Here is a 12,362-nt window from a genome sequence, read left to right as displayed (position 1 = left end):
TGGCGTAAGATGGCTGCCATAGTCTTTGTTGCGAAACCTTGCTCCGCATCTTTTTCCATGCAATATTATAATTATATAGCTGATTGGAATTAATCACACTTTCATTCATTAGTCTTTTACTTTTAGTGAGCTATTATTTTCTCTTTCGCTTTGCGTGGTTCTGCCTTCCTGTTCTCGAGGAACGTGCAGCATATCAACAACAATACCAACAACAAACACGTACCCTATTTCCGAAACAAAAATTAAGATATGCTCGGTATAGTCATTTATACATCGTGAGAAATACAGTTAAAGAAACAAAAAATTTTTTAGTTGACGTTCGCTTTCCGGAAGTTGATGGTTTCATACATCCGGGATTCTTCCTCTTTAGACTTTGAAATTTGTGGTGGTTTTTTTTTTAAACCTGTGGCGTTGCTGCTACTTTTGTTGCGGCTTTCGTGAGCGCGAAATATCGAGACTAGCCCGAGCAACATGAATTCCCTCCTTTCTCGGCTCAATTCGCTGTTCGCGTTCACTCTGACCGTGATGGCGTGTCTCACATTCGGCTGTTTCCTCAGCACGGCCTTCAAGGAGTACGGAGCGCCGGTGCACATCGCCGTTGGACGAGTGTCCGTGTGAGTTACCGACGCAGTATTCCTTCTTTCATTTGCTTGGCAGGGCCCGAGCGCCGCGAATGTTGTTTTCGAGTTACAGGTCCCACCATGGACCTTATCTCGATATGACGGTATTCCCATTTTCATCGACTGGCAGTCGTTTTATCTAGAGACGGTTGTCATTCCTGCGTTTGTGAGGTTTTCGTGATGACAAATGTATCGGACCACAGAGGGATTGCTGATGCTGAAGCTCTGGTCGTTACTCCTTGAGCGCGCCCGGGTCACGGCACCGTTCGTGAGTGGACACGCTTGTTGTGCTCGCCCCCCGGTTCACTTGCTTAAGTGCGCGTTTTCAACGCCGTGGTGCTCGATCCAAGTGATTTGTTGTGTACTTGATGAAGTAAAAAAAAAAATTCATCTGTCTCCAGGTTAAAAAAACAAAACCGTTTTTCAGAGCTAGACTTGGTTGACAGAATGTGGCAAAAACAAGAGAAAAGAAGAGGAAGAAGCAGGCCTTGTATCGTATGTGCCGGATGGATCGGGTAAAGGCGACAACCAAACTTTCTCTGGCAGAGCTTCAGGATTGGATGTTTAGACAAATCTCATATAACAAACGTCACGTAATGACAGAACGTACACGAGTTAACAGAACGACATAACCAGATGATGTTCCATCTCCATTCATTGGCAGTCGTTGACCGACTGCATTGGCACTAACTTTTGTGAATGTTTGGCAGGAAGAACATGGAGGATTTTACGGGGCCAAAGGGAAAGAGTGATCTGGGCTTTCTCACGTTTGATGTTCAAGCAGATATCCTTTGGTCACGTGTAATTTATCACCATTGCTTTGCACGCAACGGCGCGGCACAGCCGTGGGATGTACTACCGTACAGTGTGTGTGGTATGTGTGGTGGTGTGTGTGGTGGTATGTGGTGTGTGGTGGTATGTGTAGTGTACCGTACAGTGTGTGTGGTATGTGTGCTGGTATGGTGTGTGTGGTGGTATGTGTGCTGGTATGGTGTGTGTGGTGGTATGTGTGCTGGTATGGTGTGTGTGGTGGTATGTGTAGTGTACCGTGTAGTGTGTGTGGTATGCCCGTTACTGAACCATCAATCGTCGAGCATACCCCGACTACAAGTACAAGAGTTTGCCGTTGTGTGCTAAACGTTGAAACCTGCTCCCCCTCCTTCATCTCTCTTAAGCTTAAAATTAATCTTCCCTGCAACCAATTTGGCAGGAGGTGGGAGATGATTATTTATATATATATATACTTTCAAAACACACCTGGTCACAAGTATGCCTCACTGACCGGGTCCTCAGCATCATCCCGTTTCGGCCCTTCAACCTCGATACGGTCAGCTACGGTGGTCCAGCAGGGGCACATACGCCTCCACATGCAGCAGCTACACCTGGATGCATACATATCCCCACCCCCAGCCAGTGAGAACACACACTACAAAAACAAAACCATTCACACATCTTCATTTCTCTTCCACGCTCAGTCACTACCCCTTTAGGCTGAAATGAACCACCACCCACAACCTTAACTTACACCGTCCGACGTGCCTCCATATCCAAAGTGAGCCTTTCAAGGCAACCTGGGCCACTCTGTCACACATCCTCCTTCTTTCTGTCACACACACTCCAAGCCAAGCATTACACCAATATTGGAATTGCCAATATACCCTCTACACCCCACCTCAAATGGCTCACAAGAAACTCGCCAACCCTTCTCCCAACACTCTGCTTCCAGCTAGCTGTACTTTCCTCTTTCTCTTCTGCACCTCCTCCATGTTCTCTTCCCAATGTACAGACAATTCCCTGAAGATGACCGGTATTGTTGCACCTGACCAGATGATAATGTCAGGCCGCAACCTTGTCACACAGATCTCCTCTGGGAATACCAATTGTGGCTTTAGGTCTGCCACCACCTGACAATCACAGGCATCTGACAGCCCTCTTGCTTTCCACCTCCTCCTCTTACCGCTTGGCCCTCTTTGACAAACAACACCTCTCCCCCATCGGTCTCCTTCTCCACTCTTCTCTCTCTTGACCTCAGCACCTCTTGTTGCACCATCTGCACTACCACTGCCAGCACCTGATCATGCCGCCACTTGTATCTTCCTGCTGCCAATGCTACTGAGCATGCACTCGGTGCATGCTGCACCGTTCCCACACCTCCATACAAAGAACATCTCTCCTCCTGCAACAACCCCCACAATCTCAAGTTTACTGGTGACGGAAGCACATCATACATTGCCCGCAACAGGAAACTGTGGAATATATATTTATATATATATATATAAAGCTCGCAGTGTTAGTGTGAGAAATCTCTGAGGATATCCCAGAGACTCAATAGCTCAGTGGGCTGTCACCACGTAAGTGATGAGTTCCTGGGTTAGAGTCCCGGGTTGTCAGAATTTTTTCACACTAGCCCCACGCAGGAATTTACTTCCTGTTTCTTAAATATATACATACATACATATATGTATGTGTATATATATATATATATATATATATATATATATATATATATATATATATATATATATATATATATATTATTGGAAGAGACTTCAAAAGAGCCCTCCAAAAAACATACCTATTTTGAGGCCTGCACTAGACTATCCTGCAAATGCATCATCATCATTACATGTAGTTTGGTTTTACATGTACTTTTGTTCCCATGAATCGCATGCTTTATGGAGCAGTTTGTTGTGAAGTCGTAATCACTCAAGTTTCTCTTTTTGATACAGTCGAGACTCAGGAGGAGCTAGAACATAGAACGGACCAGGACGGAACAGCAAAAAGAGAGGGCAGGGTTGAAGCACACCAACAGCATGGTTGAAGGACATAGAAGGAAACGTGGACAAATAATCGGTGTTGGGAAGAATGAGGGGTAGGAGAGGATGCACAGTGTGCACAATATGGATACAGAAGTAAATTATCAAGAAAGAAAGACTGGATGTTGAGAAAAAGGCGGGTGGTGGGGAGGGTTAATGTGGGAAGAAAATATCAGTCTTGGATTTGGGGAAGCGGGATGATTTAAGATGGTGTATGAGGGGAGGTGAGCAGTGAGCCTGGATTTTGTGAGTTTTACCAGGCAGGGGCAGTTGGTGGACCGCATGCGTCCTGTATAAGTTTGTGGGTGTAGTGGAGGGGTTGGAGGGGGGGGGGGGCGCAGGGGGGGTGCACGGAAAGAGCAGAGAGTGCAAGACTAGAAAGTATCGTATGTGGTAGAAGACAGAGAGACCACCGACCTGTCTGCAATGTGAAAGTGGTAGACCCATAGATTTCCATCACGTCAAGCTGAGCACGATGTGAGGCAGGAGAGCCAGCCCAGAAGGGAGAGCAGTACTTCATCAAGCTGCGAATGAGGGCCTTGTAGGTAGATAAAAGCTCATGTATGCCAAGGAAGGACTTTGTGCGATGCAGGATGCCCAGTTGGCGACTAGCTTTGGGGGCCATTTTTGAAATTTTGAAATGTGTTTTGCCCAAATAAGATCATGGGTGATGGTGAGACACAAGTGTTTGAGTGACTGAACCTGTCCGTTTGTTTAGTGTAGTTCACGTCCAGTCGTCCACCTTGACCCCCCCCCCCCCCCCACCCCACAATGTTTCCATGTTTCACACACTGGATATGACGTTCGGGGTTCTTTCTCACACACATTTCTACAAATATTGGTTGTGCTTCACATCTCACACGTTGGAAGTTATTGGCATCGATTTGCACCAAATGCACTGATTGAGGCTCTTCTTGTATGACGGATAGGTGTATTGTTCAATTCTGGGGGTTCCTCTCTGCAGCCAGGTGCTTGTTTTCTCAATCGCATTATTGAGGTTCTTCTTTACAGCAGCAGCAGATTTGCACTCGCTTTTCAACTGGAACGTGAAGCAGCTGTTCTTGTACCTCACGGCGGAGTACACCACTGAAAACAATGTAGGTAATATCTGGATAAACCACGCATTCGTCGTGTTTACTGCGCTATTCACTTTGCCCACACCTGCCACTTCTGTCACAACTGCCCTTGCTTTCCAAGGACAGTTTTTGTCTGATCGTCCCACTCCGTGCTACTTGCAGGCCATTAACCAGGTGGTCCTTTGGGACAAGATTGTCCTGCGAGGAGAAAATACAACGATTAACCTCAAAGGCCTACGGCCAAAGTACTTCTTCTTCGACGATGGAAACGGACTCAGGTGATTGTGTTGCTTTTCTATTTACTGTCTCTCACTGGGATCTTCTTAAAACTGAGGAACTAGTCAATTCCTTCCTTGTGCTTTGACAGAGTAGTCACGGAAAGATGAAGGGCCTTTTCAACTCTTGCTTTATTTACCTCTCCGATCACGAGCCGCAATCTTGTCCGAATCTCGATATGCCACCTCCCCGAGAGCGTGAAGGGGGGCAAATTTGATTGAAACTGGTAGGGGACTAATTTTTAAAAAGGTTTTCCCGGCCTTCTTTTTTTTGTTGTTGTATACAAGATCGAGGCTCATGTAAGAGCTGACATTAATGACAAAACAAACAAACGGACACATAAGGCATAATAAAGGGAGCGGGGGAGAGAGGGGGAAGCACACAAGTACAACATTTGAGAGCAGGGACATCGGGAGATCTGTGGGAGGTAGAGGGCTTGGGGGGGAGGAGGTGTGGGAAGGGGGGTGGGGGTGGGAGAGGTAAAAACCACAAGGACACCGCTAGGACTTCCAGGAAAGAAGTCGGTATTTCAGAAAAGTGGATCTGGGGTGAATTAACGGGGGTATAAAAGATGAAGGTTTTGGATGGGGGAAGATAAGAGATGGTGGTGAACAGCTGTTTTAAATACCTGGAGGGATGAGTGAGATTGAAGGGAGTGGGGAAGTTTGTTCCAGAGGCGGGAGAAGAGAGGAATGAAGGAGTGAAGGTGAGGAGAGTCTTGATTTTGGCAATTTCACCAGATGAGGGTTGCTGGTAGATCTTATGTGACCTGAAGGAATATTTGGGAGACAGAGCACTGACAGGGCTGGGGGGGGCTAGGCCAGAAAGGAGCTGGGGGGGGGGGGCTAAGCCTATTTAATGCCCATCCGAGGGACAGCACACACATTGAAGAATCTCCAAGCCTGTGAAACACCGGGATGACAGTTTATTGCTTGGTCGGGATTCAAGCTCAGGCAGACAGCTTCGAGGCGAGTGTGCGTACCTCTAGGTCGTCGTGTCAGCCCTTACCCCATATCCACATGTGTATGTATAAGGATGGCAGTTCTACCTCCCCTGCCTCTCACCTCCCTACTCCCTTTCACCTTGTGTTCCACCAAACCATTTTATTTTCTTATTGGATAGATCTTTCTTGAATACAGAATTCTGAATCCTTTGTTGCTGCAGGGGTAACCGGAACGTGAGCCTTTGGCTTGCTTGGAACGTGGTCCCCAATGCGGGAATGCTGCCTTTACTGGCAGGACAAGGCACTGGGCACGTCCGCTTCCCTGAGAAATACGAAGCCGGGAGAAGCTTCTGAGGGCCGATTCGATTTGGGGGTTTGTGGTTTCCATAACTGTGTGTGGAGCATTTGCATTGAGAGTTCGAAGGTTGGGGTAACATAGCAGAAGATGATTACTTTTTGTGGGGGGAGAGGGAGGGTGTTTGGTTGTAGATGCACAATGAGGCATCACGTCCCAGCCATGCAGTGGCAGCAGTACGAGGAACTTGGAGGTGGAAATTATTCATATGATCCTACAAATGTATTGCTTTGATGTAATTATGGACAATGGCAAACAAAACAAATACAGCCCCCCCCCCCCCCCCCTATTTTGTCCCTGAGCTTGTGCTGTTAGTTGTTCATGAAAATATTTTTCACAAGATGTTACTTCATTGCATATTTGTAAATGAAGTGATTCTGCTTTTCACATTCAAACCCCATGATGTGACCTTTTTATAATTAATGAACATTGACCACAGAGCGCGAATCTTGGTTTTATAATCCTCCGGTAGAACCTGTTCACTGCTCGCCGCTCACAATGACGACCTCACCTCTCCGTTCTTTCCTCTTTATATGCAAGTCCAAACTATTTATTCTCAACCTTCATTCACACGAACGTGGATCTTTTTCCTTCCTTCGGCACGGTCATTACCTTTCAGATTGAAAGTTGTTGTGACAACCTGCTTCCCTCAAACTTAAAATGGACACAATAAACCTCAGCTGCTAAAATGTTGGCATTTTTATTCTCCTTTAATCCCACAAAGTTCCTGCCTCACTCCTTGCTCAACTTGATGACCTGGAAACAAAGGCCTTTAACATCATTGGAATCTCCCACGATGAAGCTGAGTCTCTGGGCCGATCATTTTATTATCACGGACAGGTTTGGTGGGCGCTGTATATTCTGCTGCCTACCTTCTAGTCTTGCAGCCTCTGCTCTTTCCGTGTTCTGTGGCCTGTCTTCAACCTCCTTCCAGTGAAGCTTTCAAAAATCCAGAATCACTCCACTCATTCGTTCCTTTGTTCCTGTCTGTAGAACCAACTTCCACTTTCTCTTAAATCTCATTCTTCCCTCTGGGGCTTCAAAACACCTGTTTACCACCAAGTTATCCACAAACATGTTGTTCCCTTCCCCCAGTAATCCTCTCCACGCCCACCTTTTCAGGTTTCCTTTGCTCCACTTCTGTCATTGAGAGCATGCAGCTGCGTCCGACTTGTTTGCCCCTCCTCCCCTTGCCGTCATTCTTTCCCATCGTCCCTTTTTTTCAAGCCCCACTCCACTTCATCCCTCAACCATGCTGTTGGTATGTGCCCCCCCCCCCCCGTCCCACCAGACCCTCTTTATACTGTTCTTTTTTTTCTGTTACATCCTGATCTGTTCTGGCTACTCGCTCCTCCATGAGCCTCGACACTGTATCCAAAATAAAAGGTGTGAGGTTGGGCCCAAACCAGTGTTTTTGAATGAAATGAAAATAAGAATTTTTATTTTTCATTAGGAATGTGTATTTTCTGTATATCTTACTTGGCTGCAGGTGAGGCTGTTCTCACCTACATCCACCTCAAGGCTGGCACAAACATCCAAGAAATACTGGAAGCTCAAGTTTCAGGAAGATCTAAGAGTAAAACATAGAAAAAATGATCAAAACCTTATATACATCATATACCTCAATATTCATTAACGGGGCAGCAAACTGTTTCTCTGTCTTGGTCAAAAGAAATTATGGTACGATTAGGATCCACACCTTTATCTTCCCAACGCCAGGCCCACGCCGTCCTCTGCGTTCTCGGCTCTCACCTGAACCATGACAACAAGCATATTTACACTTGGGCCGCTTGCAGCAATTGGCATCGGGGACAAATTGTTTGAGATTTGCTACAATCAAAGTGATGATGCACAAGAGGATCTCTCTCCTCACATACATGCCATAGTCCACCATAAGGGTCCAAGTAGAACAACAAATTATTTTATAAAAAGTGGTTTAGGTTCACTTAGGCGATCCACCCTGTAGGTGAGACTCCCAGATTTGCGCTGGCAGCCGGTGTTTGAATCACCAAGTCATAGTTGAAATCTTGATCCCATAGTCCTGTCTGTGCATTGAACACATTGGTATTCCATTGCAAACCTGTTTCTCGACTTCCTGAGTCTTGCTTCGTAAATACTTACCATGCAGCCCTCCTGTGCTGCATTATTTAATTCTAGCTGCTACTACGATGCTTCATGTTTATCAAAGTAAAAGGTGCAAATGACTAGCAGAGCCAAATCGGGTTTGCCTTTGTCACTAAATACTTTTCTCTTTTTAAACCTTGGACACTCCGCCAAGTGAAATCCTTTCAAGTTCCAAGAAGACGAAGTTCAAATGAGGGTCGAGAGAGCTGGCATTGCTAACTCTGAACAGTGAAGAGGAGTACGAGGAGGTCACTTGTATGTACGTCCAGGGTCAGGATCCGGTGCCTGCCGGCTGTCCTGCCAGGCGTCCTTGGTGTTCTGTAGTGCCAGGGTTTTATGCGAGTCCACCAGCACATAATCGACTCGTTCTTGCTGCTGCACCGCTGGGACAGGTACCACGGATCCACCCTGGGCAGGTGAGAGAATTTGGGAGGATGGAAAGTGTGTGGTGGTAAGATGGGCATTGATTGCCCTTTGCATCTCATTGGTCTTGAATAGTTGCAATACAACTACCCTGTGGTTCTTCTGTTTTTTAAGTTTTATGGTGTTTTCAGAGCTGATAGGCTCTATATACGCCAAGCACCCAGACATAACAGCAGCTAACGAAGGAGCCTTTAGGATAGGGTCGTAAACTATTTTTGATCATGGGCCAGAACCAAAATTCCTCACTTCACAGGCCACACAACCAGACATTTTAAACAAGCAAAAACTACATTCTGTGGACACTACAGGAATCAAGGCAGCGAGCAGTCTGTTGTCTATACACTGCCCAAATAATTTTGTAGCATTCACTCGAGCAGATATTTTACCGTGGAGGTCACGCAGGTCCTTGCTATTATTTCTGGACTATTTTCTCTTAAATGATTCGACTCAGACCATAAAACCCATGTCATTATAAACGACATTGTCTGATGACTTCTGGGAATATTGCGACTGTGAAAGAAAACAGTCATTATTTTCTTTTAACAATGTATGCAATATATGCATCAGGAAGAAGATAATTGGTTTTGGGTCTTTTGTTGGCACAACTCGGCTGCTCATGATGACTTGAGAATTAAAATTCCATAGGGTTTCTGCATATCTCGTGGGATTGCGAGTTGCTTTTATGAGCGGGAGGGGGGTTGGGGGGGAGGAAGAGCAAAATTGGAAGTGGGAGGTTTAGGCTTTTGGGGAGGGTGGAGGTTGAGTTGTGTTTGTGGGGTGGGGTGGAAGAGGAGTTTTGAAGGCTTGGAGTGGAGGTTTAGGACTTGGGGTTTGGGATGTGGGGAATTTGGTGACTATGTCACATTTTACATTGTATGGATGTTCCACGGGTCCCTGCTAGTTACCTCTTCTGTTCATTTACCTTGCCTTAACAGTAACAGCATGTGATAACCAAACTGGGTCAAGTTACTTCGTATTGTCAGCAGAACCACTGGCTCGATGATGGGATCCCTCATTCAAATCTCACATATTATGTACATCTCCAATGTCAAATGATGTCCTTGTAATTTGTAAAAAGTACACTGTCTGCCAAAGTCTTCGTCCAACATATGATAGAATGCAAAAACACTTCGCTGAGCCTCAGATCACCATAAAATTAACACCAGTAACCTTTAAACAAAATAGTGAAACAATAAGATGTACCTTTCTGATTGCATGGGATAAAATGGATTGGTCCCCACCCCCTACGCCTCCCCCCTAACCCCCCCTCATCCGCCCCCCCTCTGCCCCCAGCACAACATAATTTCCATTTACGCTTTCCAATGAACAGATTCAAATAAACAAGCGAAGAAGCCAGATCTGAATGGAAGGATTGATTTCCTCCCACCCCATCCCCATGTACGAGTTGATTTTGTCCCACTTCCCCCCTATCATTTGACAGGTTTATTTCACCCAGAATTATGGATGGGTTGATTCCCCCATAATTAGTTTCATTACAATATGTAATACACTTTCCCAACAGGAGCGGCGCTATGACATACATATTTACATAGAATTGGGGTTCTCCCCCACCCGAACTCCCCAGGGGCTATTCATTATTTATTTATTTTATTCCCTCACCCCCCCCCCTCCCTCCCCCTTGACACCCCAGAAAAAACACCTTCGAAGACACACACATCCAATGGTTCAGGAGTGCATAGAAGTCAAACAAAAACACACTTCTCAAATTGTATGATGAATGAATTGGAAACAATAAAGAGTAAGAAGGTGAACAAACCTGTGGCTGGCTCTGTACAGGAGCGAATCCAGGAAGATCCAGATGTAGGTATTCCAGTTGCACATTAAGGGCATGGCCTGTACTGGACCTCAAGGTTTCCGTTGCTGAAGCAGAAGGTGGAGAAACCACACTACAAGGCAAGGCAAGAAAAAAGTGAATGGATAACTGTTCAAGAAAAAGGTATTTTGGGGGGTTTTTTTTAATGGCAAATGAGCATTTTCTTTACAATAGAAGGTCAAGGATTGTGCACGGAATATGAAAAACAGCGAGGCACGCTATTAACTCGCAATTTTTTGGTTAAAAAAAAAAAAAAGCTAAAATTTTACAAACGCAATAAAAACTGTTGTCCTCAATGTCTTGAGTTATCACAGGTGCTCATGCTATATACTCTTGGTCCTCAAGATGGTTAAGAGAAAAAAAATTCCCTTTTTCAGGCCAATTTCCCTGCCAGAGTGGGGGTTAGACTTGCAGGCCCCATGACAATCATGGTTCCCTTCTTGAGGCAATGTTTTTATGGCCAGATGCCCTTCCTGACGCCAACCCTTTAGTCACCTCTTATGACATGCAGGGATACAGTGTACCTATTCTAAACCAGGGCACACACCGGCACATTCATCCCAGCAAGCTGATGCTCAATTTGCCGAAGGGTGACAGGCTGAGTCAACCCCCCTGGCGTTAATTAAACGATTGACCGGGATTCGAACTCCGGATCCGAGGATCCCAAGCCGGCACCTTAACTGCTCAGGATCGTCGGATCCCAAGCAGCACCCTAACTGCTCAGGATCGGCGGATCCCAAGCAGCACCCTAACTGCTCAGGATCGTCGGATCCCACGCCAGCACCGTAACTGCTAAGCCAGCACCCTAACTGCTCAGGATCGTCGGATCCCACGCTAGCACCCTAACTGCTAAGCCAGCACCCTAACTGCTCAGGATCGTTGGATCCCACGCCAGCACCCTAACTGCTCAGGATCGTCGGATCCCACGCCAGCACCCTAACTGCTTAGGATCGTTGGATCCCACACCAGCACCCTAACTGCTCAGGATCGTCGGATCCTACGCCAGCACCCTAACTGCTAAGCCAGCACCCTAACTGCTCAGGATCGGCGGATCCCACGCCAGCACCCCAACTGCTCAGGATCGTCGGATCCCACGCCAGCACCCTAACTGCTCAGGGTCGGCGGATCCCACGCCAGCACCCTAATTGCTCAGGATCGTCGGATCCCACGCCAGCACCCTGACTGCTCAGGATCGTCGGATCCCAAGCCAGCACCCTAACTGCTCAGCATCGTCGGATCCCAAGCCAGCACCCTAACTGCTAAGCCAGCACCTTAACTGCTCAGGATCGTCGGATCCCAAGCCAGCACCCTAACTGCTCTGGATCCTAGGATCCCAAGCCAGCACCCTAACTGCTCAGGATCGGTAGATCCCACGCCAGCACCCTAACTGCTCAGGATCGTCAGATCCCAAGCCAGCACCCTAACTGCTCAGGATCCAAGGATCCCAAGCCAGCACCCCAACTGCTCAGGATCCTAGGATCCCAAGGCAGCACCCTAACTGCTCAGGATCCTAGGATCCCAAGCCAGCACCCTAACTGCCCGGATCCTAGGATCCCAAGCCAGCACCCTAACTGCCCCGGATCCCAAGCCAGCACCCTAACTGCCCGTATCCTAGGATCCCAAGCCAGCACCCTAACTGCTCAGGCTCCTACGATCCCAAGCCAGCACCCAAACTGCTCAGGATCCGAGGATCCCAAGCCAGCACCTTAACTGCTCAGGATCCAAGGATCCCAAGCCAGCACCCTAACTGCTCAGGAGCCTAGGATCCCAAGCCAGCACCCCAACTGCTCAGGATCCTAGGATCCCAAGGCAGCACCCTAACTGCTCAGGATCCTAGGATCCCAAGCCAGCACCCTAACTGCTCAGGATCCTAGGATCCCAAGCCAGCACCCTAA

At 47.1% G+C, this 12,362-nt stretch overlaps 2 protein-coding genes across 8 annotated transcripts in view; one reads left to right on the top strand and one right to left on the bottom strand.

Moving 5' to 3' along the window:
• The first annotated feature begins 358 nt into the window (after positions 1 to 358).
• SPCS3 (signal peptidase complex subunit 3) lies at positions 359 to 7,491 on the top strand. The gene is made up of 5 exons (XM_068135521.2): positions 359 to 614; positions 1,331 to 1,406; positions 4,459 to 4,533; positions 4,675 to 4,790; positions 5,953 to 7,491. Exons 1-5 carry the CDS (start codon positions 472 to 474, stop codon positions 6,083 to 6,085), a joined length of 543 nt encoding a protein of 180 aa, XP_067991622.1. The 5' UTR covers positions 359 to 471; the 3' UTR covers positions 6,086 to 7,491.
• A 19-nt stretch (positions 7,492 to 7,510) lies between these two features.
• The window catches only part of LOC137439602 (GRB2-associated-binding protein 1), a 106,245-nt gene continuing 101,393 nt past the window's right edge, over positions 7,511 to 12,362 (bottom strand). For 4 of the 7 annotated variants that reach the window (XM_068135513.2, XM_068135515.2, XM_068135514.2 and 1 more), the window contains 2 exons: positions 10,411 to 10,540; positions 7,511 to 8,618 (listed from right to left, as the gene is read on the bottom strand). In XM_068135513.2, coding sequence (XP_067991614.2) covers positions 8,460 to 8,618; positions 10,411 to 10,540 — 289 coding nt within the window. In that variant the 3' untranslated portion in view covers positions 7,511 to 8,459. The remainder of the gene's footprint in view (positions 8,619 to 10,410; positions 10,541 to 12,362) is intronic. The other 3 variants (XR_010986956.2, XR_013621342.1, XR_013621343.1) reach the window with 1 other exon arrangement.

This window comes from Myxine glutinosa, chromosome 14, assembly GCF_964187855.1.
Source record: "Myxine glutinosa chromosome 14, kmMyxGlut1.1, whole genome shotgun sequence".
Taxonomy (NCBI): domain Eukaryota; kingdom Metazoa; phylum Chordata; class Myxini; order Myxiniformes; family Myxinidae; genus Myxine; species Myxine glutinosa.
Note: the sequence above shows the minus strand (reverse complement) of the source record. Positions and strands in the feature narration are given on the sequence as shown.

Bases quoted from the DNA above. Each gene is read 5' to 3' on its own strand.
- SPCS3 (XM_068135521.2), top strand. From the start codon at position 472: ATGAATTCCCTCCTTTCTCGGCTCAATTCGCTGTTCGCGTTCACTCTG. The intron at 4,534-4,674 runs GTAGGTAATATC...TGCTACTTGCAG, and splicing joins AGTACACCACTGAAAACAAT to GCCATTAACCAGGTGGTCCT. The intron at 4,791-5,952 runs GTGATTGTGTTG...TTGTTGCTGCAG, and splicing joins GACGATGGAAACGGACTCAG to GGGTAACCGGAACGTGAGCC.